We start from the raw sequence: 27,500 nt of genomic DNA, 5'->3' as shown, positions 1-27,500 counted from the left end.
TTTTTAGGTACTAAGTGGTTATGGGAGGCTGACGTGCAGCTGTGTTTACTCGGACAGGTGTTGTTGTTGTGGTGCGCGCTAGGGAACGTAAATGCGCCATACGACATCGTGACGCTATATCATTGATACCGCGATATGTACAAATTTATACCGGTATTATCGTGGGCGGTATGATCTGGCACACCCCTATTTGGAATTAAATTTATTTTGAGTTTAGTAACAGTAATATCTGTTTATTGAATAACCAGTGCTATAACAGTTGTGATAACTGAAAAACTATTTTGTTTTTGTCATTAAAAAAACAATGAATTAAATGAAATAAATTGTCACAAAAAAACTTTGGAAAGGCTCATCCAATATTGATTATTTTGGATATATATCAGGTACAATACATGGCAAATTTTTGAATGTAAAACAAATCTTGCGATAAATCTAAAATCAAAAAAAAATTGGGGAAAACAAATCTCACTAATGCTGTAAACTATGGGAGTCAGTTGTACTATAATACTAAAGGTAAAAATGAACAGATTGTACAAACACTTAAATTACACAATTATGTTTTTAAAATAATAATACAGTTATATTACTAACTTTACAAATTGCATAATCATATTTCTACTCCAATTCGTTTTTTTGAAATATAAACATTTAAATGGTGGCTGTCATAAAAACTTGCCAGATGAATTCAAACATGCATTAAATATTGAAGAACATTAAAAATTATAATGAATATGGTGCATATATTTAGCAAAATGATCCTCTCTAGAGTCAATTTTTCTAGCTGACCAACGAATATGGACACTGGATATGTTTTTTTCTGAGGTAAATGTGACGTTGAAATGACATTGTTTACAAGCTGTTCTACTGACGCCTTTCCGCGTTTGAACACTGATTGAGCTATTCCATGTGACATGATACGGATGTCGGTAAGTTGTCCTGTATCCTTTAACACACGTTCAGATCTTCATTCATGTTTATTTCGCGCTGTAACTGGTATTATTAAGGCGGAAGAGAAGATCCGTTCACATGCGTTGCGCGCGGCCACTTCTACAGAGCTGAGCTGCGCCAAAACGGTATTTATGTTTTTGAAATCTGAAACTTTGTTTTATATCAATAGCAACAAAGCACAACAAGTATTGCTATTTAATGGATGTGAGGCGCGCTGCAATGTTCATTCATTAACTGAAAACGTTCCAGTTCTGTATTTCGAAGCGCGCTGGGCGGCGAAAGTAACAGAGCTGGATAAGGAGGGTCAGGAGCGACTCGAAGTGGCCGGAGCAGAAGGTTTGCTGGGCCGCTTTGGGTCGATGCTAGCCTGGATGCCAGCCGAATTTAGCCCCGCCCACAAAATGTTTTGCTCGGGCAATTCGGTCTGGACTCGCTCCATAGAGGAGGAATTATGCCCGAACAGAAACTGTTCGGACCAATGAAATCATCAGGGCGGGCTTTAGACGATGATGGACAGATGATCAACAGTAGCGTAATCATCCACGTCATCGAAGGCTCTTGGGTTGAATTTGCTCTTATCCTAAACGGAGAACTTGTTCGTATATGCGTTCACCTTCACTATTTCTCTCAGAAACGATGATCGTGTTGGTTAGTACTCTGTGTATCCTTAAATTATTTTATTACTGGCAAAGATCGTTTACACTCATCTTTTTCTTGTAACGTTACTTAATCCAGCGTGCGTGCAGACAGGGTTTCCAAGTGTTTTTGCAATGTCGCGCACAATTGCTACTCAAAACTATAGCCCAAAACAATAACTTTCCGGGGGGTTCTCTGGAAAAAAATGGCGTTTGGTTGGCAAAATATGTTATTGTGGCAAGGTTGCCTGCTAAAATTCGCATTCCTGGGTTTATATAATCACATAATTGGGGTCGCTTCAACCCGCGGACATGGAGAAAAACACGGACATGGCAACACAGTGCAGTTGAGTTCTGTTGACATTTGACAACTAACGTTACGCGTCGCTCCGTTGCTCTGATTGGTTGTGGGTCTATCCAATTGAGGTCTTTCCTGGCTCGGTTGAAACACGCCCCATAATCAAAGCTCAATGGAGCAGATCAGACTCATATTCTGACTAGAATTGAGTATGGCCACGCCAGGCTAGGTCGATGCGCCTGTGAGGACGTTGGCGAGGAACCGTGGTGGGTGGAGGATGAGCCTGGTCGCTCCTCCTACTGGTAAACTCTAGTGATGTGAGAAGGGTTCTCTGGACGGAGAGGGGGAGGGGTTAGCAGATTCCCTCGCTCTCCTAGGCATGAACTGCTTAAAGCTACACTGTGTAACTTTTTTAGTCTATTCTTAGCTAAAAACACTTAGTTCTTTCAAAAATATATGTGCTCATTAATGTATATTTACTTCTTTCAAGTAATAAAGTATTCTCGTAAGTTTATAATATGCCATTGAAAATACATAAGGTAATGGGATCTAACGGTGGTCGCCATGTTGCCCCTCCATCTTGAAAGTACATTAGCCAAAGAGGGACATACCCGTAAATTCAAGCTTCGCCTTTCGCGTTTTAACCGGTTTTAATACTCGATGGCACTGTACAAAATTCTCTGCCTCGCGCATGTGCGCGTCAACTTGTTCAGACTTGTCTGGTTCATGTGCAGAGAGTTTTCATCTCAGTGGCTCCAGTAACAGAGTTATACGGAGTTTTCCTGGCTTGTTTATTCCTCAAAAGTCTGTTTTTCCTTGTGTGGTATTTCTGTGCGTTAATAACTCCGTAAGTAATAATAGTTATTGTCATTGTAGATGTGTTTCAGAGTGTGTCATCGTGTAATTCAGTTGATTTCACCTCAGAAGTATTTTTGCGTCAACATACAATAGCGTAATGCTCACCTATTTGAATAATCATTCAGTTATTTTCTTATCAACAATGTTTATTCGTTTATAGAAAATATTTGCTTGTAATGTATGTTGATGGAAATATGTATCAGGTCTGATCGGCATATTAACAATTGTTATATTGAGCGCACTGCAGTGCTAAAGCGGCGCACACACTTTTGTAACCGGACACCGCTTGTTAGCAGCGGCAGCTCCGCTCCTTTTAATGCAGCTGCATTTAGCGCCTATATATGGTACAATAAGCTCTGGTTTACGGTTACATTATACAGATGTAACTTATAAGTATAGTTATACAGTTCTTAACTGTGTATCTTCTGTCATGTTATTATCATGTATATTTACCATCCTTATTTGTTCTCTCACAGAAACCACATTTATGTACATATCCATGCAAACCTGTTTATGCCTTGCAATTGGATGACTGAATAAACATTACTATCATCAAAGTTCACTCTGGATTAGCTGCAGTTCTTTCTAGCCGAATAATAAGGCCAGTTGAGTTCCAACCATCCCACTGCGCACAGAATATCCCACAGGCACCGTGTCCAATGTGGACGAGGTCGAACTGGAAGCCATGTTAATCTTGGACTAAATTGGCCACCGTAGGAGTTAAAACGAAATCGGAATTGAGAGGAACAGAAACTAAAATTCACTGGATGGTCATATACCTTTTCACCACTAGATGGGGGAAAATATCACACAGTGTAGCTTTAAAGGCGGCAGACTGAGATTTAGTGTCTCTAAACTTCTCTGTTGACCGCCTCCCCAAATAAACCAGACTGTGAAACCGGAGCGTCCAGTAGGAAAACCTTTTCCTTATCACGGATTTCCGTGAGGTTGAACCACAGGTGGCGCTCCACCACCACAACACCCGCCATTGAGCGTCCTATGGCATGAGCTGTGTGATTCGTGGCTCGTAAAGCCAACTCCATGGCTTTGCACAGCTCCTTTACTGCTTCCGGTGTCAAACCGTCGCCCTCGTCCATCTCCTTTAGCACGTCCGCCTGATAGGCCTGGAGGATGGCCATGGTATGAAGGGCCATGCCAGCCTGACCAGCTGCTGTGTAGGATTTTCCGATAAGGGCGGAAGTGGTCCTACTCGGCTTAGTGGGAAGTAGGGGGCGGGAATTCCACGAGGGAGCTGAAGATGGAGCGAGATGAGTGGCCAGTGTATCCTCCACCGCAGGAATGGCGGAATAGCCCTGCTCCACAGAACCAACGAGGCTGGTGAAGTCAGCGGCTGCCGTGTTAGTTAAGCGGGCTGAGAAAGTCTGCTTCAAGGATCTGGATATCGTGCAGATCGCTGAAGAAAGGCAGCTTCCTCCGCAGTGGCCTGGAATTAGGGCCACTCAAAAACTTCTCATCAAGCCGAGAGGATTGTGCTTCGCAGGGTTCGTCCTGCCACTCGATAGTGAGCTTCTCCGTAGTGCGCGACAGCACGTCGACGAGCTCCGCGTACGCTGCACTTCCTGGTTTTTCCAGCAGGAGATTTCTGCCGGACCCGTTTTCAGACTCTCACCGTCGTTGCCTCTATGCGTTTGAATAGTTATGCTGATTAGGAGTAGGATTGGTGATACTCTGTCTCTGCGGGTTTTCCCAAAACCTGTATATTTCATTTACATGCTTTGTTCAACCTCAATCTAAATCCCTCCCCCTTTGGAATGTACATAACCTATCAGGTATGCTGTTTGAGTCAGACTGTTTTCGGACGAGCTGCAGCACAGAGTTCTCATTAAAAGAATAACTTCTGTTTGATCCCGAAGTCTCCTGGTCTTCATCTTCTGAGTTTCCTACACTTTTATCTTCTAAAGTTCACAACAACTCCCTCTCAAAAACCGCGAGCCTTGAGCGGAGGGTTTTGAGAAGGAGGTTATCACAGAATTTACACTTAGAAAAACCCTGAACCGCCTCGCGCGCGTGAGAAAACCCCAAACATTTGACGCACTTACTGTGGGGGTCGTCGATCGTGATGAAGCGAGTGCACGGCGGCGGACAACGACGGAAATCCATGACACTTCACCGCAAGGAGAACAATGTTCCACTATCCGCAGTCACTGAAGTGCTAGTGATAAAGGTAGAATGAAATCCAAGATATTTGGGCCAGAAAAACCGAAACCGAAGGGCATGAAATGGCCGCTTCGTGAAGGCAGAGAAATCTGAGGAGCAGATGGCGCGCGTGCCAGTATAGTGTGGCGACGTCAGAGTGTCGGGGCGGCGCCTGCGCCATCAGCCAATTCATTGCGTGATTCTATAATGTGGCGTTCACACCGGACGTGATTCGCGCAAAGGTGGACGCTTGAACATTTTGAGTTTACTCGCTTCAATCGCGTGTGTAATTCACTGCACAACAGACGTGATTCTCCTCATGGGCGGAGCTTCTGCCAGCGGCTCGTCTCGTTGAGAAATGGCTGACATGGGCTGTGTTTACACGTCTTTTTTTGTTCATATCTACTGTTAATGTGTGACAAAACATAGTTTTAAGACTTTTTCAGTCGAGAATGTAGTTGTTTAAAGCTCAAATCTGTGGTTTATTTATATAAAGAGTGCCTATTTGATCATGTGATCTGGTGTGTGTGTGTGTGTGTGTGTGTGTGTGTGTGTGAGCTCCAGTGGATCAGCGGCGCTCATTAACCCGGTGAGATCAGCCTTTCCTCAGCCAGTTCTTCTGCCGCTGGCTCTGATGATCTGTGGTGTGTGTGTGTGTGTGTGTGTGTGTGTGTGTGTGAGCTCCAGTGGATCAGCGGCGCTCATTAACCCGGTGAGATCAGCCTTTCCTCAGCCAGTTCTTCTGCCGCTGGCTCTGATGATCTGTGGTGTGTGTGTGTGTGTGTGTGTGTGTGTGTGTGTGTGTGAGCTCCAGTGGATCAGCGGCGCTCATTAACCCGGTGAGATCAGCCTTTCCTCAGCCAGTTCTTCTGCCGCTGGCTCTGATGTCTCTGTGGCGGCTCCAGATATAATTCGTCTTGTAACGGCCGATCTTTGCTCTCATGGATCTATAATTTGTTCCCTGGCAAATCGTTTAGACTGAAGGCAAAGAGAAGTTTCATTACTTTATATTTTTAGGCTATAACTGTACGTTGCAGTTGTAACGTTAGCCTACTAGCACTGACTTTGAATGTTTGACTGAATTGTTTGCTTTATTTCATGTGTAGCTTCTTATACATTTTACTACCTTTGTATTATTGATCATACATAAACTTGCATTTAACAAAAAGAGACTGTGTTGTGTTTAATGTCATTTAATGTTATCACAGTGATAATCATATTGTCTGAACCAGATATTAATATACAGATTTTCTCCTCATTGTTGTCACTACTAGAGCAAGCTCCTGATTGGTTAACGCGGCGCGAAATATCCGCCAAAGTTCAGATTTTTCAACTTGAGCGATTCGCGTGTTCAAAACGCTCAATTTGCGTCATTCGCGCCGCCTCATTCGCGCGAATCGCGCTGCAGAATGCCATTTCGCGTCTCTGCATTGACTTAACATGTAAATTACTCGCGTGAATCGCGTCCGGTGTGAACGCACCATAAGGGCTTCAGACAATCGTTCCCATTACGTCATAAAGTGACGCAGCGTCGAGTGAACCTCTTCTCCATTTTAAATGTCTTGCACTGCTGCTCGCGTTGGTTACATTCAAAAGCACACAGTATCGATACGCGCATCGTCAGGAGTTCATGACGATTTATCGTTGTATCGATATTTTGTGTGTGTGTGTGTGTGTGTGTGTGTGTGTGTACCGCGGCGGGCTCCGCGTTGGCCATGACCAGAAACACTCCTGCATGTTCTGCATTGCTGATCCACATCTTGGAGCCGTTGATGATGTAATAATCGTTCTGCTTCTCTGCCTTCGTCTTCAGGGAGAACGCATCACTGCCCGACTCCGCCTCCGACAGGCAGAAGCTGCCGACCTGATGAACACACACACACACACACACACAGCGTCAGTCAGAGATCGCCCCCGGGCGGGGGGGCGGCGGGGCGGCGGTCACCGTGTCGCTGGCGAGGCGGGGCAGGTACTGCTCCTTCTGCTGCTCCGTGCCCAGCTCCCCCAGGAGTGTGTTGATCAGGGTGTTCTGGATGTCACACAGCACAGACACAGACGGGTCCACCTTCGCCAGCTCCTCGATCACCAGGATGGAGGAGAAGAAGGTGGAGCCCGTGCCTCCGTACTCCGCTCCGATCTCCATCCCCATCAACTGCAGAACACAGACCATACTCACACAGCTGCACACTGAACCTGTAGCGCTCTGAGTGTGTGTGTGTGTGTGTGTGTGTGTGTGTGTGTGTGTGTGTGTGATGGTTCTGAGGCGGACACACTCACGCCCTGCTGGAACAAAGCGCTGATCACGCCTGCATCCATGACTGAGTCCTCATCCATCTTGGAAACTAACGGAGCGATGCGTTCCTGAGCGAACTTCCTCACTGGGAAAGAGAAGAGCAGCTTCAGACGGAGTGTGTGTGTGTGTGTGTATGTGAGAGATTGTGTGTGTGTGAGAGAGTGAATGTCTGAGAGAGAGTGTGTGTGTGTGTGTGTGTGTGTGTGTGTGTGTGTGTGTGTGTGTGTGTGTGTGTGTGAGTGAGAGAGAGAGTGAATGTCTGAGAGAGTGTGTGTGAGTGTGTGTGTGTGAGTGAGAGAGTGAATGTCTGAGAGAGTGTGTGTGAGTATGTGTGTGAGAGAGAGTGAATGTCTGAGAGAGAGTGTGTGTGTGTGTGTGTGTGTGTGTGTGTGTGAGAGAGAGAGAGAGAGAGAGAGAGAGAGAGTGTGAGTGAGAGAGAGTGAATGTCTGAGAGAGAGTGTGTGTGTGTGTGTGTGTGTGTGTGTGTGTGTGTGTGTGTGAGAGAGAGAGAGAGAGAGAGAGAGAGAGAGTGTGTGTGAGTGTGAGTGAGAGAGAGTGAATGTCTGAGAGTGTGTGTGTGTGTGTGTGTGTGTGTGTGTGTGTGTGTGTGTGTGTGAGAGAGAGAGAGAGAGAGAGAGAGAGAGAGAGAGTGAATGTCTCAGAGTGTGTGAGTGAGAGAGTGAATGTCTGAGAGTGTGTGTGTGTGTGTCTCACCGGTGTCTCTCATCATGCTCTCCTCCTCAGAGTAAGTCTGTAATGGGGGGGCAGGTCTGCTCGTGTCCGGGTGAGCTGCGGCCGCGGCGCGTGAACACAGGAGTCTGACCGCAGCACGCGAGCGGCTCACACCATCACACACCTACACACACACACACACACACACACACACACACACACACACACACACACACACACACACACACACACACACACACACACACACACACACACACACACACACACACACACACACACAGAACCTGTTTTCTGTTTACAGGCGAAACACAGCTAGATCATAAAAATGTAAATAATCAATTCAAATCACGATACATATCGTTTCAAAGCAGCTTCACAGAAAATGTGTCTGCATTACAATTATAATTGATTTGTACATGTTATGTATTTCAGAAATGCACATATACAAAGCACACAGATAAGCTAACTATCTATTATTAATCAATATAATAACTATGGCACAGAAATAAGAACACATGTTAATGAATAGGGTATAGAGATGAGCATGAGTGTGTGTTGATGCAGAGCTTTATAAAAGCAAATCATTAAAAACATTAACACTAGTTTAGCTGCATGTCATGTGACCTCTAATCATTAAACTTACATTTTATTTATATATTTATTTGGACACTAAAGGAGCTGTTCTGTAAACGTGTCAGTGTTACTCTAGACCAGAAACATTAACATTTACAGACAAAGAAGAAGGAAAACAAGTAAATGTGTTAAACTATTTCAATATTATCTTTACATGTTTCTGTGAATGAATCTCTGATTTATCTGATCCTGACAGTGTCAAAGTGCAGATCCGAGAATAAACACGAAACCCATCAGAAGTGTGTGTGTGTGTGTGTGTGTGTGTGTGTGTGAGAGAGAGAGTGAGTGTGTGTGTGTGTGTGTGTGAGTGAGAGAGTGTGTCAGTTATTGATCTCTGATCAGAGGATTGATTTGACCTCATAAGGGTCTGTAAGTTCGGCTATCGCTCCATCACAGCTATCTTCATCATATAAACATTATGTCAGGTGTGTGTGTGTGTGTGTGTGTGTGTGTGTAGTTTGTTCTGACCTGTCGCATCATTCTGAGCGCGGACGCCATTGCGGCTCTGTGTCACAGTCTAAAGAGTCCGGAGGAAACAAGCCGGAGCGCTGACGGACAAACACCTTTATTATACAACTATAACCATAGATATATATACACTTTATAATGTATGTCTATGACTATAACACACACACACACACACACACACACACACACACACACACACACACACACACACACACACACCACTAGAGTATCCATATCGCTCGTTTTCATCTGAAATTTATTTCTCACAAAGTGGAACCAAATGGAGTCGAGCACAAGATGTTGCAGATGATCGGATACACTCAAATTACACTACAGAAGACCAAACATCTTAACGTTGTATTTGTAATGTTATCTGTTAGTGGAAAATCTCAATAATAACTTATTTCACATGTTTGTGTATCTTTTATATCAGTGAATTTATTGACTCGCAGCTGAAACACGTAAATAGAGGTTCAAGAACGAAGTGCTGAAACCCTATTGTATTTGTGCCGGTTTTTATTATTATTATTCAGACCTAAAACGCATCGTGCAGACCAAACTGTAGGGTATGAGCCAGATTGGCCTATAGGAGGCGCTATAGCAATCAATTGCGCAAAACTGCTCATAACTCCTAGAGCATATGTCGACTCAAGTGTCTTATATCATTGGAAAGCTGAATTCCTGACATAAAACAGGTACATCTCCGATTTCATTTGCGGTATGCAAATTGTTCCGCCATTTTGAATATTGTTAAAAACCTACTTTTGCTAACTAGTCCTAGGTTTTTGTCCGATCAGAACCAAACCAGTGCAGTATGATTCTCTGGACTCTCCTGATCAATAGTTATCAAAAACATGTTGAACTTTGGCTAGCTATAACAGGGTCAATTAGAGAATAGGTGTGGCAAAACATGCTCAAAAGCCTATTAACCCTGAACGAAAACTCAAAACTTCACGAAAATATGTGGGCACATGCAGCATGTGACTCTAAAGAAGCATGCAAAATTTCATGGAGATCGGGCATTAGATGCCTCTATAACAGTTAAAAAGGTGACAATGTGCCAATGCTTATATGGAGTATTACCTCAAACTGTCACCAGAGGGCAGCAGAAGACCACTCATGGTTCATTCGGCCCACTAAGCATATATATAAACTCTAAAAAAACATTATAATAGCATTGCAAATGACTTTTTGTCAATGTTTACCAATTAATTTGATGTATGTTTTACAATAATTATTATATTACAATTAAAATAATGCCTGAAAATATGTTTTAGGGGAAAACCTGGAATAAGCTATTTGTTACCTATCATTTATTTCAAATATCTATATCTCCAACAAAATGTGCATGTGAGTTAAGCACGTTTAAAGACATTAACTTGGAAAATGTGCCCATTAAATGAAAAACAGACATTTAAAATGAAAATGAGCCAATGAGTGGTTCTCTGCTGCCACCTGCTGGGCTTAAATAGTCATTTTGTCATACTATTTACTTATCATGTTCTATAATTCCTATTTAGACATTATAAAGTCACTATTACAATATTTACAATCACATTTTGTCAAAATCATTTATTTCAAATATATCTGCAACAAAATTAAAGTTTAAATGAGTTAACATGGAAAATGTGCCTATTATATATTCCTTACAATTACACAATCACCAGAGGGCAGCAGAAGACCACTCATTGGTTTATTATGCTCACTGATATAATTATATATCATATTTGAACTGTATAAAATCATTATAAAAACACTACAAATCACATTTTGTCAAAATGTACCATGTTTTTGCAATATTATATTGCATTTACAATAAGACTTGAAAAATGTGTTTTAAAGTGGAAAAAGCAATTTGTTACCCATAATTTATTTCACATATCTATATCTGCAACAAAATGTGTGTGCGTGTGAGCAGGTTTGAAGGCATTAACTTGGAAAATGTGCCATTAAATAAAAAAAACATACATTCTCTGCTGCCACCTGCTGGTTAAAATAGTCATTTTGTCATTCTACTCACTGATGTTGTTTTTTTAATTCATCTCTAGACATTATAAAATCCCTATTATAACATTTACAATCACATTAAGTCAAAATAAATGTATTTCAAATATCTATATCTATATTTTGCAATAAAATGTGTATGTGTGTAAGCACGTTTAAAGGAGCTAACATAGAAAATGTGCCTTAAAACAAACAGAACACTTTTAAAATGAAAGTGAGCTAATGAGTGGTTCTCTGCTGCCACCTGCTGGTCAAAATAGTCATTTTGTCATACTACTCACTAATATGGTTCTATAATTCACATTTAGACTTTATAAAGTCACTATTATAACATTTACAATCACATTTTGTCAGTTTATCACTTCATTTCACCTAAGCTCTGTTTGAACTAATTTAATGCTTAAAGGCCTTATAGGCTTGAAAACCGCTAAATGCTGCTTGCAGCTTTAATTTATATTTATAACTGACCTAAAAACGTTATTATATATTAAAGATTAAAGGGTTTCTGATTCATAAATCTGTTTAATCTGCACCAGTGACAACAGCCCAAACTCAACCAATCAGTGACAGACGCATTTACATTATTAACCCTATGATGAAATAAGCCAGCAGGGGTCAGAGGTCAGAGGTCAGGGATGTGTCTGGTCAGGGCCTGGCGTGTGCGGCTCTCGAACAGCAGCAGCTTCTGCTCTGAAGACTCCGGGTCCCTCTTCAGATTCTGCAGGACGAGAGTCTTCAGCTCATTCAGCTCTGAGACCAGAGCCTTCAGCTCATGTGGAGACGTCCGCGCTTCTGTGGAGGACACACACACACACACACACACACACACACACACACACACACACACACACACACTGATCTGAATGACGCCTCTCTGTGTTGGAGCTGCAGCATGTGTGTGTGATGTTAGCGTGAGGTGTGTGTACCGCGAGCGGACGCCACGGCCTGAGACACCAGACGCCTGCAGGTCCGGTCGGCCTGATGAAGAGCGCTGGATGCACAGATCCACCGGTCCACCTCCTGGAACACACAACATTATCATCACCATCATCATCATCATCATCATCACCACCATCACCATCATCATCATCATCATCTCTCTTCATCTTCATCTGTTGTGTTTTTAGAGTTTCTGTGTGTGTGTGTGTGTGTGTCCGAAACCTTCTGCTGTGACTCGTCCTGGACGGGCCTCAGTGGGTTCTCCAGCGCCGACGCTAGCAGCTCCATCAGCCTCTGCCTTCAGGAGAACACACACACACATCAGACGAGATGTGGACTTAAAGCCATCAATCAAAACAGACTGAATCAACTCTGAACTGAATCGACTCTGAACTGAATCGACTCTGAACTGGATCGACACTGATCTGAACCAACACTGATCTGAATCAGCACTGATCTGAACCAACTGAATCATCACTGATCTGAATCGACACTGATCTGAATCGACACTGATCTGAATCGACGCTGATGTGAATCATCACTGATCTGAATCTTCACTGATCTGAATCATCTCTGATCTGAATCGACGCTGATCTGAATCATCACTGATCTGAATCATCTCTGATCTGAATCATCACTGATCTGTATCATCTCTGATCTGAATCATCACTGATCTGAATCTTCACTGATCTGAATCATCTCTGAACTGAATCATCACTGATCTGAATCGACGCTGATCTGAATCGACGCTGATCTGAATCGACACTGATCTGAATCGACGCTGATCTGAATCGACGCTGATCTGAATCGACTCTGATCTGAATCGACGCTGATCTGAATCATCACTGATCTGAATCGACGCTGATCTGAATCGACGCTGATCTGAATCGACGCTGATCTGAATCGACACTGATCTGAATCGACGCTGATCTGAATCATCTCTGATCTGAATCGACGCTGATCTGAATCAACGCTGATCTGAATCGACACTGATCTGAATCGACGCTGATCTGAATCATCACTGATCTGAATCGACGCTGATCTGAATCGACACTGATCTGAATCATCACTGATCTGAATCGACACTGATCTGAATCGACGTTGATGTGAATCATCACTGATCTGAATCATCACTGATCTGAATCGACGCTGATCTGAATCGACACTGATCTGAATCGACACTGATCTGAACCAACTGAATCATCACTGATCTGAATCGACGCTGATCTGAATCTTCACTGATCTGAATAATCCCTGATCTGAATCAGCACTGATCTGAACCAACTGAATCATCACTGATCTGAATTGACGCTGATCTAAATCATCACTGATCTGAATCGACACTGATCTGAATCGACGCTGATCTGAATCATCACTGATCTGAATCGACACTGATCTGAATCGACATTGTTCTGAATCATCAACGATCTGAATCAACGCTGATCTGAATCTTCACTGATCTGAATCATCGCTGATCTGAATCGACGCTGATCTGAATCATCGCTGATCTGAATCGACACTGATCTGAATCATCACTGATCTGAATCAACACTGATCTGAACCAACTGAATCATCACTGATCTGAATCGACACTGATCTGAATTCAGTGGAGTTTGATCAGTGGAGTTTAACCTACAGGTCTCCGTGGGCGATGTGGTCAGTGGTGTCCAGTGTCAGGCTCTGCTGCTCCCAGCGGTTCCGGTTCTGGTCCGGAGGCTCCATGCGCTCACACACCTGCAGCAACACTTCCTCTGGGACGCGCTGCGCCCTCTGCTGGTTCCTCCGGACACACACCTGCAGCGGACAGTGCAGGAACACCTGGCAGAACCCCATGGCGTCTGTCACACAGCAGAACAGCGTTAGCCCCGCCCACCAAACTGGACCTAACTCACACTGGACCCCACTCACACTGGACCTCACTCACACTGGACCCCACTCACACTGGACCACACTCACACTGGACCACACTCACACTGGACCCCACTCACACTGGACCACACTCACACTGGACCCCACTCACACTGGACCTCACTCACACTGGACCACACTCACACTGGACCTCACTCACACTGGACCTCACTCACACTGGACCCCACTCACACTGGACCTCACTCACACTGGACCTCACTCACACTGGACCACACTCACACTGGACCCCACTCACACTGGACCCCACTCACACTGGACCCCACTCACACTGGACCCCACTCACACTGGACCCCACTCACACTGGACCCCACTCACACTGGACCACACTCACACTGGACCACACTCACACTGGACCTCACTCACACTGGACCTCACTCACACTGGACCACACTCACACTGGACCCCACTCACACTGGACCACACTCACACTGGACCTCACTCACACTGGACCACACTCACACTGGACCCCACTCACACTGGACCCCACTCACACTGGACCACACTCACACTGGACCCCACTCACACTGGACCCCACTCACACTGGACCACACTCACACTGGACCTCACTCACACTGGACCTCACTCACACTGGACCACACTCACACTGGACCCCACTCACACTGGACCTCACTCACACTTGACCACACTCACACTGGACCTCACTCACACTGGACCACACTCACACTGGACCCCACTCACACTGGACCCCACTCACACTGGACCCCACTCACACTGGACCCCACTCACACTGGACCTCACTCACACTGGACCCCACTCACACTGGACCACACTCACACTGGACCACACTCACACTGGACCCCACTCACACTGGACCACACTCACACTGGACCCCACTCACACTGGACCCCACTCACACTGGACCACACTCACACTGGACCCCACTCACACTGGACCCCACTCACACTGGACCACACTCACACTGGACCACACTCACACTGGACCTCACTCACACTGGACCACACTCACACTGGACCTCACTCACACTGGACCCCACTCACACTGGACCCCACTCACACTGGACCTCACTCACACTGGACCCCACTCACACTGGACCACACTCACACTGGACCCCACTCACACTGGACCTCACTCACACTGGACCACACTCACACTGGACCCCACTCACACTGGACCACACTCACACTGGACCTCACCTCACACTGGACCACACTCACACTGGACCCCACTCACACTGGACCACACTCACACTGGACCCCACTCACACTGGACCCCACTCACACTGGACCTCACTCACACTGGACCCCACTCACACTGGACCCCACTCACACTGGACCCCACTCACACTGGACCACACTCACACTGGACCCCACTCACACTGGACCTCACTCACACTGGACCACACTCACACTGGACCTCACTCACACTGGACCACACTCACACTGGACCCCACTCACACTGGACCACACTCACACTGGACCTCACCTCACACTGGACCCCACTCACACTGGACCACACTCACACTGGACCCCACTCACACTGGACCACACTCACACTGGACCTCACCTCACACTGGACCCCACTCACACTGGACCACACTCACACTGGACCCCACTCACACTGGACCTCACTCACACTGGACCACACTCACACTGGACCCCACTCACACTGGACCACACTCACACTGGACCTCACCTCACACTGGACCCCACTCACACTGGACCCCACTCACACTGGACCCCACTCACACTGGACCCCACTCACACTGGACCACACTCACACTGGACCCCACTCACACTGGACCCCACTCACACTGGACCCCACTCACACTGGACCACACTCACACTGGACCCCACTCACACTGGACCACACTCACACTGGACCCCACTCACACTGGACCCCACTCACACTGGACCACACTCACACTGGACCACACTCACACTGGACCTCACTCACACTGGACCACACTCACACTGGACCCCACTCACACTGGACCACACTCACACTGGACCCCACTCACACTGGACCACACTCACACTGGACCCCACTCACACTGGACCCCACTCACACTGGACCACACTCACACTGGACCCCACTCACACTGGACCCCACTCACACTGGACCACACTCACACTGGACCCCACTCACACTGGACCACACTCACACTGGACCACACTCACACTGGACCCCACTCACACTGGACCACACTCACACTGGACCCCACTCACACTGGACCACACTCACACTGGACCCCACTCACACTGGACCCCACTCACACTGGACCACACTCACACTGGACCCCACTCACACTGGACCCCACTCACACTGGACCACACTCACACTGGACCCCACTCACACTGGACCACACTCACACTGGACCCCACTCACACTGGACCCCACTCACACTGGACCCCACTCACACTGGACCCCACTCACACTGGACCTCACTCACACTGGACCCCACTCACACTGGACCCCACTCACACTGGACCCCACTCACACTGGACCTCACTCACACTGGACCACACTCACACTGGACCCCACTCACACTGGACCTCACTCACACTGGACCACACTCACACTGGACCCCACTCACACTGGACCACACTCACACTGGACCACACTCACACTGGACCACACTCACACTGGACCCCACTCACACTGGACCCCACTCACACTGGACCCCACTCACACTGGACCACACTCACACTGGACCCCACTCACACTGGACCACACTCACACTGGACCCCACTCACACTGGACCCCACTCACACTGGACCACACTCACACTGGACCACACTCACACTGGACCTCACTCACACTGGACCACACTCACACTGGACCCCACTCACACTGGACCACACTCACACTGGACCCCACTCACACTGGACCACACTCACACTGGACCCCACTCACACTGGACCCCACTCACACTGGACCACACTCACACTGGACCCCACTCACACTGGACCCCACTCACACTGGACCACACTCACACTGGACCCCACTCACACTGGACCACACTCACACTGGACCACACTCACACTGGACCCCACTCACACTGGACCACACTCACACTGGACCCCACTCACACTGGACCACACTCACACTGGACCCCACTCACACTGGACCCCACTCACACTGGACCACACTCACACTGGACCCCACTCACACTGGACCCCACTCACACTGGACCACACTCACACTGGACCCCACTCACACTGGACCACACTCACACTGGACCCCACTCACACTGGACCCCACTCACACTGGACCCCACTCACACTGGACCCCACTCACACTGGACCTCACTCACACTGGACCCCACTCACACTGGACCCCACTCACACTGGACCCCACTCACACTGGACCTCACTCACACTGGACCACACTCACACTGGACCCCACTCACACTGGACCTCACTCACACTGGACCACACTCACACTGGACCCCACTCACACTGGACCACACTCACACTGGACCCCACTCACACTGGACCTCACTCACACTGGACCCCACTCACACTGGACCTCACTCACACTGGACCCCACTCACACTGGACCCCACTCACACTGGACCCCACTCACACTGGACCCCACTCACACTGGACCCCACTCACACTGGACCACACTCACACTGGACCTCACTCACACTGGACCCCACTCACACTGGACCACACTCACACTGGACCTCACTCACACTGGACCTCACTCACACTGGACCACACTCACACTGGACCCCACTCACACTGGACCCCACTCACACTGGACCCCACTCACACTGGACCACACTCACACTGGACCTCACTCACACTGGACCACACTCACACTGGACCCCACTCACACTGGACCCCACTCACACTGGACCTCACTCACACTGGACCCCACTCACACTGGACCTCACTCACACTGGACCTCACTCACACTGGACCACACTCACACTGGACCTCACTCACACTGGACCCCACTCACACTGGACCACACTCACACTGGACCTCACTCACACTGGACCACACTCACACTGGACCTCACTCACACTTGACCTCACTCACACTGGACCTCACTCACACTGGACCACACTCACACTGGACCCCACTCACACTGGACCTCACTCACACTGGACCACACTCACACTGGACCTCACTCACACTGGACCTCACTCACACTGGACCCCACTCACACTGGACCTCACTCACACTGGACCTCACTCACACTGGACCACACTCACACTGGACCCCACTCACACTGGACCCCACTCACACTGGACCCCACTCACACTGGACCCCACTCACACTGGACCCCACTCACACTGGACCCCACTCACACTGGACCACACTCACACTGGACCACACTCACACTGGACCTCACTCACACTGGACCTCACTCACACTGGACCACACTCACACTGGACCCCACTCACACTGGACCACACTCACACTGGACCCCACTCACACTGGACCCCACTCACACTGGACCACACTCACACTGGACCTCACTCACACTGGACCTCACTCACACTGGACCACACTCACACTGGACCCCACTCACACTGGACCTCACTCACACTTGACCACACTCACACTGGACCTCACTCACACTGGACCACACTCACACTGGACCCCACTCACACTGGACCCCACTCACACTGGACCCCACTCACACTGGACCCCACTCACACTGGACCTCACTCACACTGGACCCCACTCACACTGGACCACACTCACACTGGACCACACTCACACTGGACCCCACTCACACTGGACCACACTCACACTGGACCCCACTCACACTGGACCCCACTCACACTGGACCACACTCACACTGGACCCCACTCACACTGGACCCCACTCACACTGGACCCCACTCACACTGGACCACACTCACACTGGACCACACTCACACTGGACCTCACTCACACTGGACCACACTCACACTGGACCTCACTCACACTGGACCCCACTCACACTGGACCCCACTCACACTGGACCTCACTCACACTGGACCCCACTCACACTGGACCACACTCACACTGGACCCCACTCACACTGGACCTCACTCACACTGGACCACACTCACACTGGACCCCACTCACACTGGACCACACTCACACTGGACCTCACCTCACACTGGACCACACTCACACTGGACCCCACTCACACTGGACCACACTCACACTGGACCCCACTCACACTGGACCCCACTCACACTGGACCTCACTCACACTGGACCCCACTCACACTGGACCCCACTCACACTGGACCCCACTCACACTGGACCACACTCACACTGGACCCCACTCACACTGGACCTCACTCACACTGGACCACACTCACACTGGACCTCACTCACACTGGACCACACTCACACTGGACCCCACTCACACTGGACCACACTCACACTGGACCTCACCTCACACTGGACCCCACTCACACTGGACCACACTCACACTGGACCCCACTCACACTGGACCACACTCACACTGGACCTCACCTCACACTGGACCCCACTCACACTGGACCACACTCACACTGGACCCCACTCACACTGGACCTCACTCACACTGGACCACACTCACACTGGACCCCACTCACACTGGACCACACTCACACTGGACCTCACCTCACACTGGACCCCACTCACACTGGACCCCACTCACACTGGACCCCACTCACACTGGACCCCACTCACACTGGACCACACTCACACTGGACCCCACTCACACTGGACCCCACTCACACTGGACCCCACTCACACTGGACCACACTCACACTGGACCCCACTCACACTGGACCACACTCACACTGGACCCCACTCACACTGGACCCCACTCACACTGGACCACACTCACACTGGACCACACTCACACTGGACCTCACTCACACTGGACCACACTCACACTGGACCCCACTCACACTGGACCACACTCACACTGGACCCCACTCACACTGGACCACACTCACACTGGACCCCACTCACACTGGACCCCACTCACACTGGACCACACTCACACTGGACCCCACTCACACTGGACCCCACTCACACTGGACCCCACTCACACTGGACCACACTCACACTGGACCACACTCACACTGGACCCCACTCACACTGGACCACACTCACACTGGACCCCACTCACACTGGACCACACTCACACTGGACCCCACTCACACTGGACCCCACTCACACTGGACCACACTCACACTGGACCCCACTCACACTGGACCCCACTCACACTGGACCACACTCACACTGGACCCCACTCACACTGGACCACACTCACACTGGACCCCACTCACACTGGACCCCACTCACACTGGACCCCACTCACACTGGACCCCACTCACACTGGACCTCACTCACACTGGACCCCACTCACACTGGACCCCACTCACACTGGACCCCACTCACACTGGACCTCACTCACACTGGACCACACTCACACTGGACCCCACTCACACTGGACCTCACTCACACTGGACCACACTCACACTGGACCCCACTCACACTGGACCACACTCACACTGGACCCCACTCACACTGGACCTCACTCACACTGGACCCCACTCACACTGGACCTCACTCACACTGGACCCCACTCACACTGGACCCCACTCACACTGGACCCCACTCACACTGGACCCCACTCACACTGGACCCCACTCACACTGGACCACACTCACACTGGACCTCACTCACACTGGACCCCACTCACACTGGACCACACTCACACTGGACCTCACTCACACTGGACCTCACTCACACTGGACCACACTCACACTGGACCCCACTCACACTGGACCCCACTCACACTGGACCCCACTCACACTGGACCACACTCACACTGGACCTCACTCACACTGGACCACACTCACACTGGACCCCACTCACACTGGACCCCACTCACACTGGACCTCACTCACACTGGACCCCACTCACACTGGACCTCACTCACACTGGACCTCACTCACACTGGACCACACTCACACTGGACCTCACTCACACTGGACCCCACTCACACTGGACCACACTCACACTGGACCTCACTCACACTGGACCACACTCACACTGGACCTCACTCACACTTGACCTCACTCACACTGGACCTCACTCACACTTGACCTCACTCACACTGGACCACACTCACACTGGACCTCACTCACACTGGACCACACTCACACTGGACCTCACTCACACTGGACCCCACTCACACTGGACCACACTCACACTGGACCTCACTCACACTGGACCACACTCACACTGGACCTCACTCACACTGGACCTCACTCACACTGGACCCCACTCACACTGGACCCCACTCACACTGGACCCCACTCACACTGGACCCCACTCACACTGGACCCCACTCACACTGGACCTCACTCACACTGGACCCCACTCACACTGGACCCCACTCACACTGGACCACACTCACACTGGACCTCACTCACACTGGACCCCACTCACACTGGACCCCACTCACACTGGACCCCACTCACACTGGACCCCACTCACACTGGACCCCACTCACACTGGACCCCACTCACACTGGACCTCACTCACACTGGACCTCACTCACACTGGACCCCACTCACACTGGACCCCACTCACACTGGACCCCACTCACACTGGACCACACTCACACTGGACCACACTCACACTGGACCTCACTCACACTGGACCACACTCACACTGGACCTCACTCACACTGGACCACACTCACACTGGACCTCACTCACACTTGACCTCACTCACACTGGACCTCACTCACACTTGACCTCACTCACACTGGACCACACTCACACTGGACCTCACTCACACTGGACCACACTCACACTGGACCTCACTCACACTGGACCACACTCACACTGGACCCCACTCACACTGGACCCCACTCACACTGGACCTCACTCACACTGGACCCCACTCACACTGGACCTCACTCACACACTCACACTTCCGGGCCAGCTGCTGGACCTGCTGCCTCATGCTCTGGTAGTAGAAATTGTCGTCCAGCAGCAGCACGAGCGGCCGCGAGTGTGTGTGTGTGTGTGTGTGAGAGCCACTCTGCTGCTGCAGCATCTGCTGGAAGCGCATCCAGACGTCATCATCGCTCTCTGAGAGTGTGTGTGTGTGAGTCTGATCACAGAGTGTGTGTGTGTCAGTCTGATCGGAGAGAGTGTGTGTTTGAGTAGAGAGTGTGTGTGTGTCAGTTTGATCGGAGAGTGTGAGTGTGTGAGTCTGATCGCAGAGTGTGTGTGTGTCAGTCTGATCGGAGAGAGTGTGTGTTTGAGTCTGATCGGAGAGTGTGTGTGTGTGATCGGAGAGTGTGAGTGTGTGAGTCTGATTGGAGAGTGTGTGTGTGTCAGTCTGATCTGAGTGTGTGTGTGAGAGTGTCTGATGCAGGAATCTCTCCAGACACATCAGAACCGTCTTCCTGTGCTGCTTCCATTCATTCTGGAAAACAAAACACACACACACACACACACACACACACACACACACACACACACACACACACACACACACGAGTCAGACGGAGTATATTCACACACAAACAGAGAACTGTTAAAACACACACACTATCTCTCTCTCTCTCTCTCTCTCTCTCACACACACACACACACACACCCTGTTACAGGGTATTCTGTTGTACTGCTTAGGCAGCAGCTCCACCTTGTGGTGTAATGGGGTATGTTTACTGGGAAGTTAAGAGTGTTAAAGGGTTAGTTCACCAAAAATGTAAATTCTGTCATTAAATACTGAGCCTCATGTGGTTGGACACCCGTCAGACCTCCGTTCATCTTCAGACACAAATGAAGATATTTTAGTGTAAATCTGATGCTCTGAAAGGCCTCCATTGGCTCAATGCACTTTACACTCTCAAGACCCTTAAAAGACACTAAAGACGTCGATACAAAGTCCATCTCACTACAGCGGTTCTACAATAACTTTATGAATTTATGCGCAAAAAAACCCTAAATAACGACTTATATAGTGATGACCGATTTCAAAATAATGCCTAATGAAGCTTCGAAGCGTTATGAATCCGTGAGTCGAATCATGATTGTGTCAAACTGCCAAACTGAAATCAGTTGACTTTGGCGATTCAAACCGCTGAATCGACTCACTGATTCATAACGCTCTGAACCGCTGATTCGACTCACTGATTCATAACGCTCTGAACCGCTGAATCGACTCACTGATTCATAACGCTCTGAACCGCTGATTCGACTCACTGATTCATAACGCTCTGAACCACTGATTCGACTCACTGATTCATAACGCTCTGAACCGCTGAATCGACTCACTGACTCATAACGCTTCGAAGCTTCATGAGGCCGTGTTTTGAAATCGTCATCATGATATAAGTCGTTATTTAGGGGTTTTTTGTGCACAGAAACTATTCTCGTCTTCATAAAGTTATTGTAGAGCCGCTGTAGTGAGATGGACTTTGTAACTTTAGTCTTTAGTGTCTTTTAAGGGTCTTTTAAGGGTCTTCCAACATTCACTGCTAAAAATGCGCGACGAAGAAGATCCGCCGCAACAACAAAAAAGATTTCGTACCAAAAAGAAAGTCGAAATCATCTATTTGGGACTATTTCGGCTACAAAAAGGAGGATGTTGACCAAAAATAAGTACTTTGCATGGTGGAAAGTAGACAAACTAAGCTTTCCTCGTCTCGCCAGACTTGCCCGCAAATACCTGAGTATCCCTGAGTCCCTGAGTATCCCTGAGTATCCCTGAGTATCCCTGAGTATCCCTGAGTGTCCCTGAGTCCCTGATAATCCCTGACTATCCCTGAGTATACCTGAGTATCCCTGAGTATACCTGAGTATACCTGAGTATCCCTGAGTATCCCTGAGTATCCCTGAGTATACCTGAGTATCCCTGAGTGTCCTTGAGTATCCCTTAGTATACCTGAGTGTCCCTGAGTGTCCCTGAGTATCCCTGACTATCCCTGAGTATACCTGAGTCCCTGAGTATCCCTGAGTATACCTGAGTCCCTGAGTATCCCTGAGTCCCTGAGTATACCTGAGTATCCCTGACTATCCCTGAGTATACCTGAGTATCCCTGAGTGTCCCTGAGTATCCCTGAGTATCCCTTAGTATACCTGAGTATCCCTGACTATCCCTGAGTGTCCCTGAGTATCCCTGAGTGTCCCTGAGTATCCCTGACTATCCCTGAGTATACCTGAGTCCCTGAGTATCCCTGAGTATACCTGAGTATCCCTGAGTCCCTGAGTATCCCTGACTATCCCTGAGTATACCTGAGTCCCTGAGTATACCTGAGTATCCCTGACTATCCCTGAGTATACCTGAGTCCCTGAGTATACCTGAGTATCCCTGAGTATCCCTGAGTCCCTGAGTATCCCTGAGTCCCTGAGTATACCTGAGTATCCCTGACTATCCCTGAGTCCCTGAGTATCCCTGAGTCCCTGAGTATCCCTGAGTCCCTGAGTATACCTGAGTATCCCTGACTATCCCTGAGTATCCCTGAGTGTCCCTGACTATCCCTGAGTATCCCTGAGTGTCCCTGAGTCCCTGAGTATCCCTGAGTATCCCTGAGTATCCCTGACTATCCCTGAGTATCCCTGAGTGTCCCTGACTATCCCTGCGTATCCCTGAGTCCCTGAGTATCCCTGAGTCCCTGAGTATCCCTGAGTATACCTGAGTCCCTGAGTATCCCTGAGTATCCGAGTTCCTGAGTCCCTGAGTATACCTGAGTATCCCTGAGTCCCTGAGTCCCTGAGTATCCCTGAGTCCCTGAGTATCCCTGAGTCCCTGAGTATCCCTGAGTCCCTGAGTATCCCTGAGTGTCCCTGAGTCCCTGAGTATCCCTGAATCCCTGAGTATCCCTGAGTCCCTGAGTATCCCTGAGTATACCTGAGTATCCCTGAGTCCCTGAGTATACCTGAGTATCCCTGAGTATCCCTGAGTCCCTGAGTATACCTGAGTATACCTGAGTATCCCTGAGTATCCCTGAGTATCCCTGAGTCCCTGAGTATCCCTGAGTATCCCTGAGTATCCCTGAGTATACCTGAGTATCCCTGAGTCCCTGAGTATCCCTGAGTCCCTGAGTATCCCTGAGTATCCCTGAGTATCCCTGAGTATACCTGAGTATCCTGAGTCCCTGAGTATCCCTGAGTCCCTGAGTATCCCTGAGTATACCTGAGTCCCTGAGTATCCCTGAGTATCCGAGTTCCTGAGTCCCTGAGTATCCCTGAGTCCCTGAGTATCCCTGAGTATCCCTGAGTCCCTGAGTCCCTGAGTATCCCTGAGTGTCCCTGAGTCCCTGAGTATCCCTGAATCCCTGAGTATCCCTGAGTATCCCTGAGTATCCCTGAGTATCCCTGAGTATCCCTGAGTCCCTGAGTATACCTGAGTATCCCTGAGTCCCTGAGTATCCCTGAGTCCCTGAGTATACCTGAGTATCCCTGAGTCCCTGAGTATCCCTGAGTCCCTGAGTATCCCTGAGTATCCCTGAGTATACCTGAGTATCCCTGAGTCCCTGAGTATCCCTGAGTCCCTGAGTATCCCTGAGTATCCCTGAGTATACCTGAGTATCCTGAGTCCCTGAGTCCCTGAGTATACCTGAGTATCCCTGAGTATCCCTGAGTATCCCTGAGTCCCTGAGTATACCTGAGTATCCCTGAGTATACCTGAGTATCCCTGAGTATCCCTGAGTATACCTGAGTCCCTGAGTATCCCTGAGTCCCTGAGTATCCCTGAGTATCCCTGAGTCCCTGAGTATCCCTGAGTATCCCTGAGTCCCTGAGTATCCCTGAGTGTCCCTGAGTGTCCCTGAGTATCCCTGAGTATACCTGAGTATACCTGAGTCCCTGAGTATCCCTGAGTCCCTGAGTATACCTGAGTATCCCTGAGTATCCCTGAGTCCCTGAGTATCCCTGAGTCCCTGAGTATCCCTGAGTGTCCCTGAGTATCCCTGAATCCCTGAGTATCCCTGAGTCCCTGAGTATCCCTGAGTATCCCTGAGTATACCTGAGTATCCCTGAGTATCCCTGAGTCCCTGAGTATACCTGAGTATCCCTGAGTCCCTGAGTATCCCTGAGTCCCTGAGTATCCCTGAGTATCCCTGAGTATACCTGAGTATCCCTGAGTATCCCTGAGTATACCTGAGTCCCTGAGTATCCCTGAGTCCCTGAGTATCCCTGAGTATCCCTGAGTATACCTGAGTATCCTGAGTCCCTGAGTATCCCTGAGTCCCTGAGTATACCTGAGTATCCCTGAGTATCCCTGAGTATCCCTGAGTCCCTGAGTATCCCTGAGTATCCCTGAGTATACCTGAGTATACCTGAGTATCCCTGAGTATCCCTGAGTATACCTGAGTCCCTGAGTATCCCTGAGTCCCTGAGTATCCCTGAGTATCCCTGAGTCCCTGAGTATCCCTGAGTATCCCTGAGTCCCTGAGTATCCCTGAGTGTCCCTGAGTGTCCCTGAGTATCCCTGAGTATACCTGAGTCCCTGAGTATACCTGAGTCCCTGAGTATACCTGAGTATCCCTGAGTATACCTGAGTCCCTGAGTATCCCTGAGTCCCTGAGTATACCTGAGTATCCCTGAGTCCCTGAGTATCCCTGAGTATACCTGAGTATCCCTGAGTCCCTGAGTATCCCTGAGTATACCTGAGTATCCCTGAGTATCCCTGAGTCCCTGAGTATCCCTGAGTCCCTGAGTATCCCTGAGTCCCTGAGTATCCCTGAGTCCCTGAGTATCCCTGAGTATCCCTGAGTCCCTGAGTATCCCTGAGTATCCCTGAGTATCCCTGAGTCCCTGAGTATCCCTGAGTATCCCTGAGTCCCTGAGTATCCCTGAGTCCCTGAGTATCCCTGAGTCCCTGAGTATCCCTGAGTTCCTGAGTATCCCTGAGTATACCTGAGTATCCCTGAGTATACCTGAGTATCCCTGAGTCCCTGAGTATACCTGAGTATCCCTGAGTCCCTGAGTATACCTGAGTATCCCTGAGTATCCCTGAGTCACTGAGTATCCCTGAGTATACCTGAGTATCCCTGAGTATCCCTGAGTCCCTGAGTATCCCTGAGTCCCTGAGTATCCCTGAGTCCCTGAGTATACCTGAGTATCCCTGAGTCCCTGAGTATACCTGAGTATCCCTGAGTATACCTGAGTATCCCTGAGTCCCTGAGTATCCCTGAGTATACCTGAGTATCCCTGAGTATCCCTGAGTATACCTGAGTATCCCTGAGTCCCTGAGTATCCCTGAGTATCCCTGAGTATCCCTGAGTCCCTGAGTATCCCTGAGTATCCCTGAGTCCCTGAGTATCCCTGAGTCCCTGAGTATCCCTGAGTCCCTGAGTATCCCTGAGTATCCCTGAGTCCCTGAGTATACCTGAGTATCCCTGAGTCCCTGAGTATACCTGAGTATCCCTGAGTCCCTGAGTATACCTGAGTATCCCTGAGTCCCTGAGTATACCTGAGTATCCCTGAGTCCCTGAGTATCCCTGAGTCCCTGAGTATCCCTGAGTCCCTGAGTATACCTGAGTATCCCTGAGTCCCTGAGTATACCTGAGTATCCCTGAGTCCCTGAGTATACCTGAGTATCCCTGAGTCCCTGAGTATACCTGAGTATCCCTGAGTCCCTGAGTATCCCTGAGTATCCCTGAGTATCCCTGAGTCCCTGAGTATCCCTG

General features: G+C 49.1%; 2 protein-coding genes across 3 annotated transcripts in view; both read right to left on the bottom strand.

The window, feature by feature from the left end:
• acadsb (acyl-CoA dehydrogenase short/branched chain) overlaps positions 1–9,054 on the bottom strand; it is a 43,749-nt gene extending 34,695 nt beyond the window's left edge. The window contains exons 1-5 of the mRNA XM_079845573.1: positions 8,984–9,054; positions 7,904–8,045; positions 7,174–7,274; positions 6,842–7,048; positions 6,590–6,760 (exon numbers count right to left, since the gene is read on the bottom strand). Of these exons, the coding sequence (XP_079701699.1) occupies positions 6,590–6,760; positions 6,842–7,048; positions 7,174–7,274; positions 7,904–8,045; positions 8,984–9,013 (651 nt within the window). The 5' untranslated portion in view covers positions 9,014–9,054. The remainder of the gene's footprint in view (positions 1–6,589; positions 6,761–6,841; positions 7,049–7,173; positions 7,275–7,903; positions 8,046–8,983) is intronic.
• A 17-nt stretch (positions 9,055–9,071) lies between these two features.
• Positions 9,072–27,500, bottom strand: part of pstk (phosphoseryl-tRNA kinase) — a 29,456-nt gene continuing 11,027 nt past the window's right edge. For both annotated transcript variants that reach the window (XM_079845572.1, XM_079845571.1), the window contains exons 2-6: positions 21,787–22,288; positions 13,563–13,764; positions 12,149–12,224; positions 11,914–12,007; positions 9,072–11,779 (exon numbers count right to left, since the gene is read on the bottom strand). In XM_079845572.1, the coding sequence (XP_079701698.1) occupies positions 11,610–11,779; positions 11,914–12,007; positions 12,149–12,224; positions 13,563–13,764; positions 21,787–22,255 (1,011 nt within the window). In that variant the 5' untranslated portion in view covers positions 22,256–22,288 and the 3' untranslated portion in view covers positions 9,072–11,609. The remainder of the gene's footprint in view (positions 11,780–11,913; positions 12,008–12,148; positions 12,225–13,562; positions 13,765–21,786; positions 22,289–27,500) is intronic.

Source organism: Gobio gobio, assembly GCF_949357685.1.
Source record: "Gobio gobio genome assembly, chromosome: 20".
In the NCBI taxonomy this organism is placed as follows: Eukaryota; Metazoa; Chordata; class Actinopteri; order Cypriniformes; family Gobionidae; genus Gobio; species Gobio gobio.
Note: the sequence above shows the minus strand (reverse complement) of the source record. Positions and strands in the feature narration are given on the sequence as shown.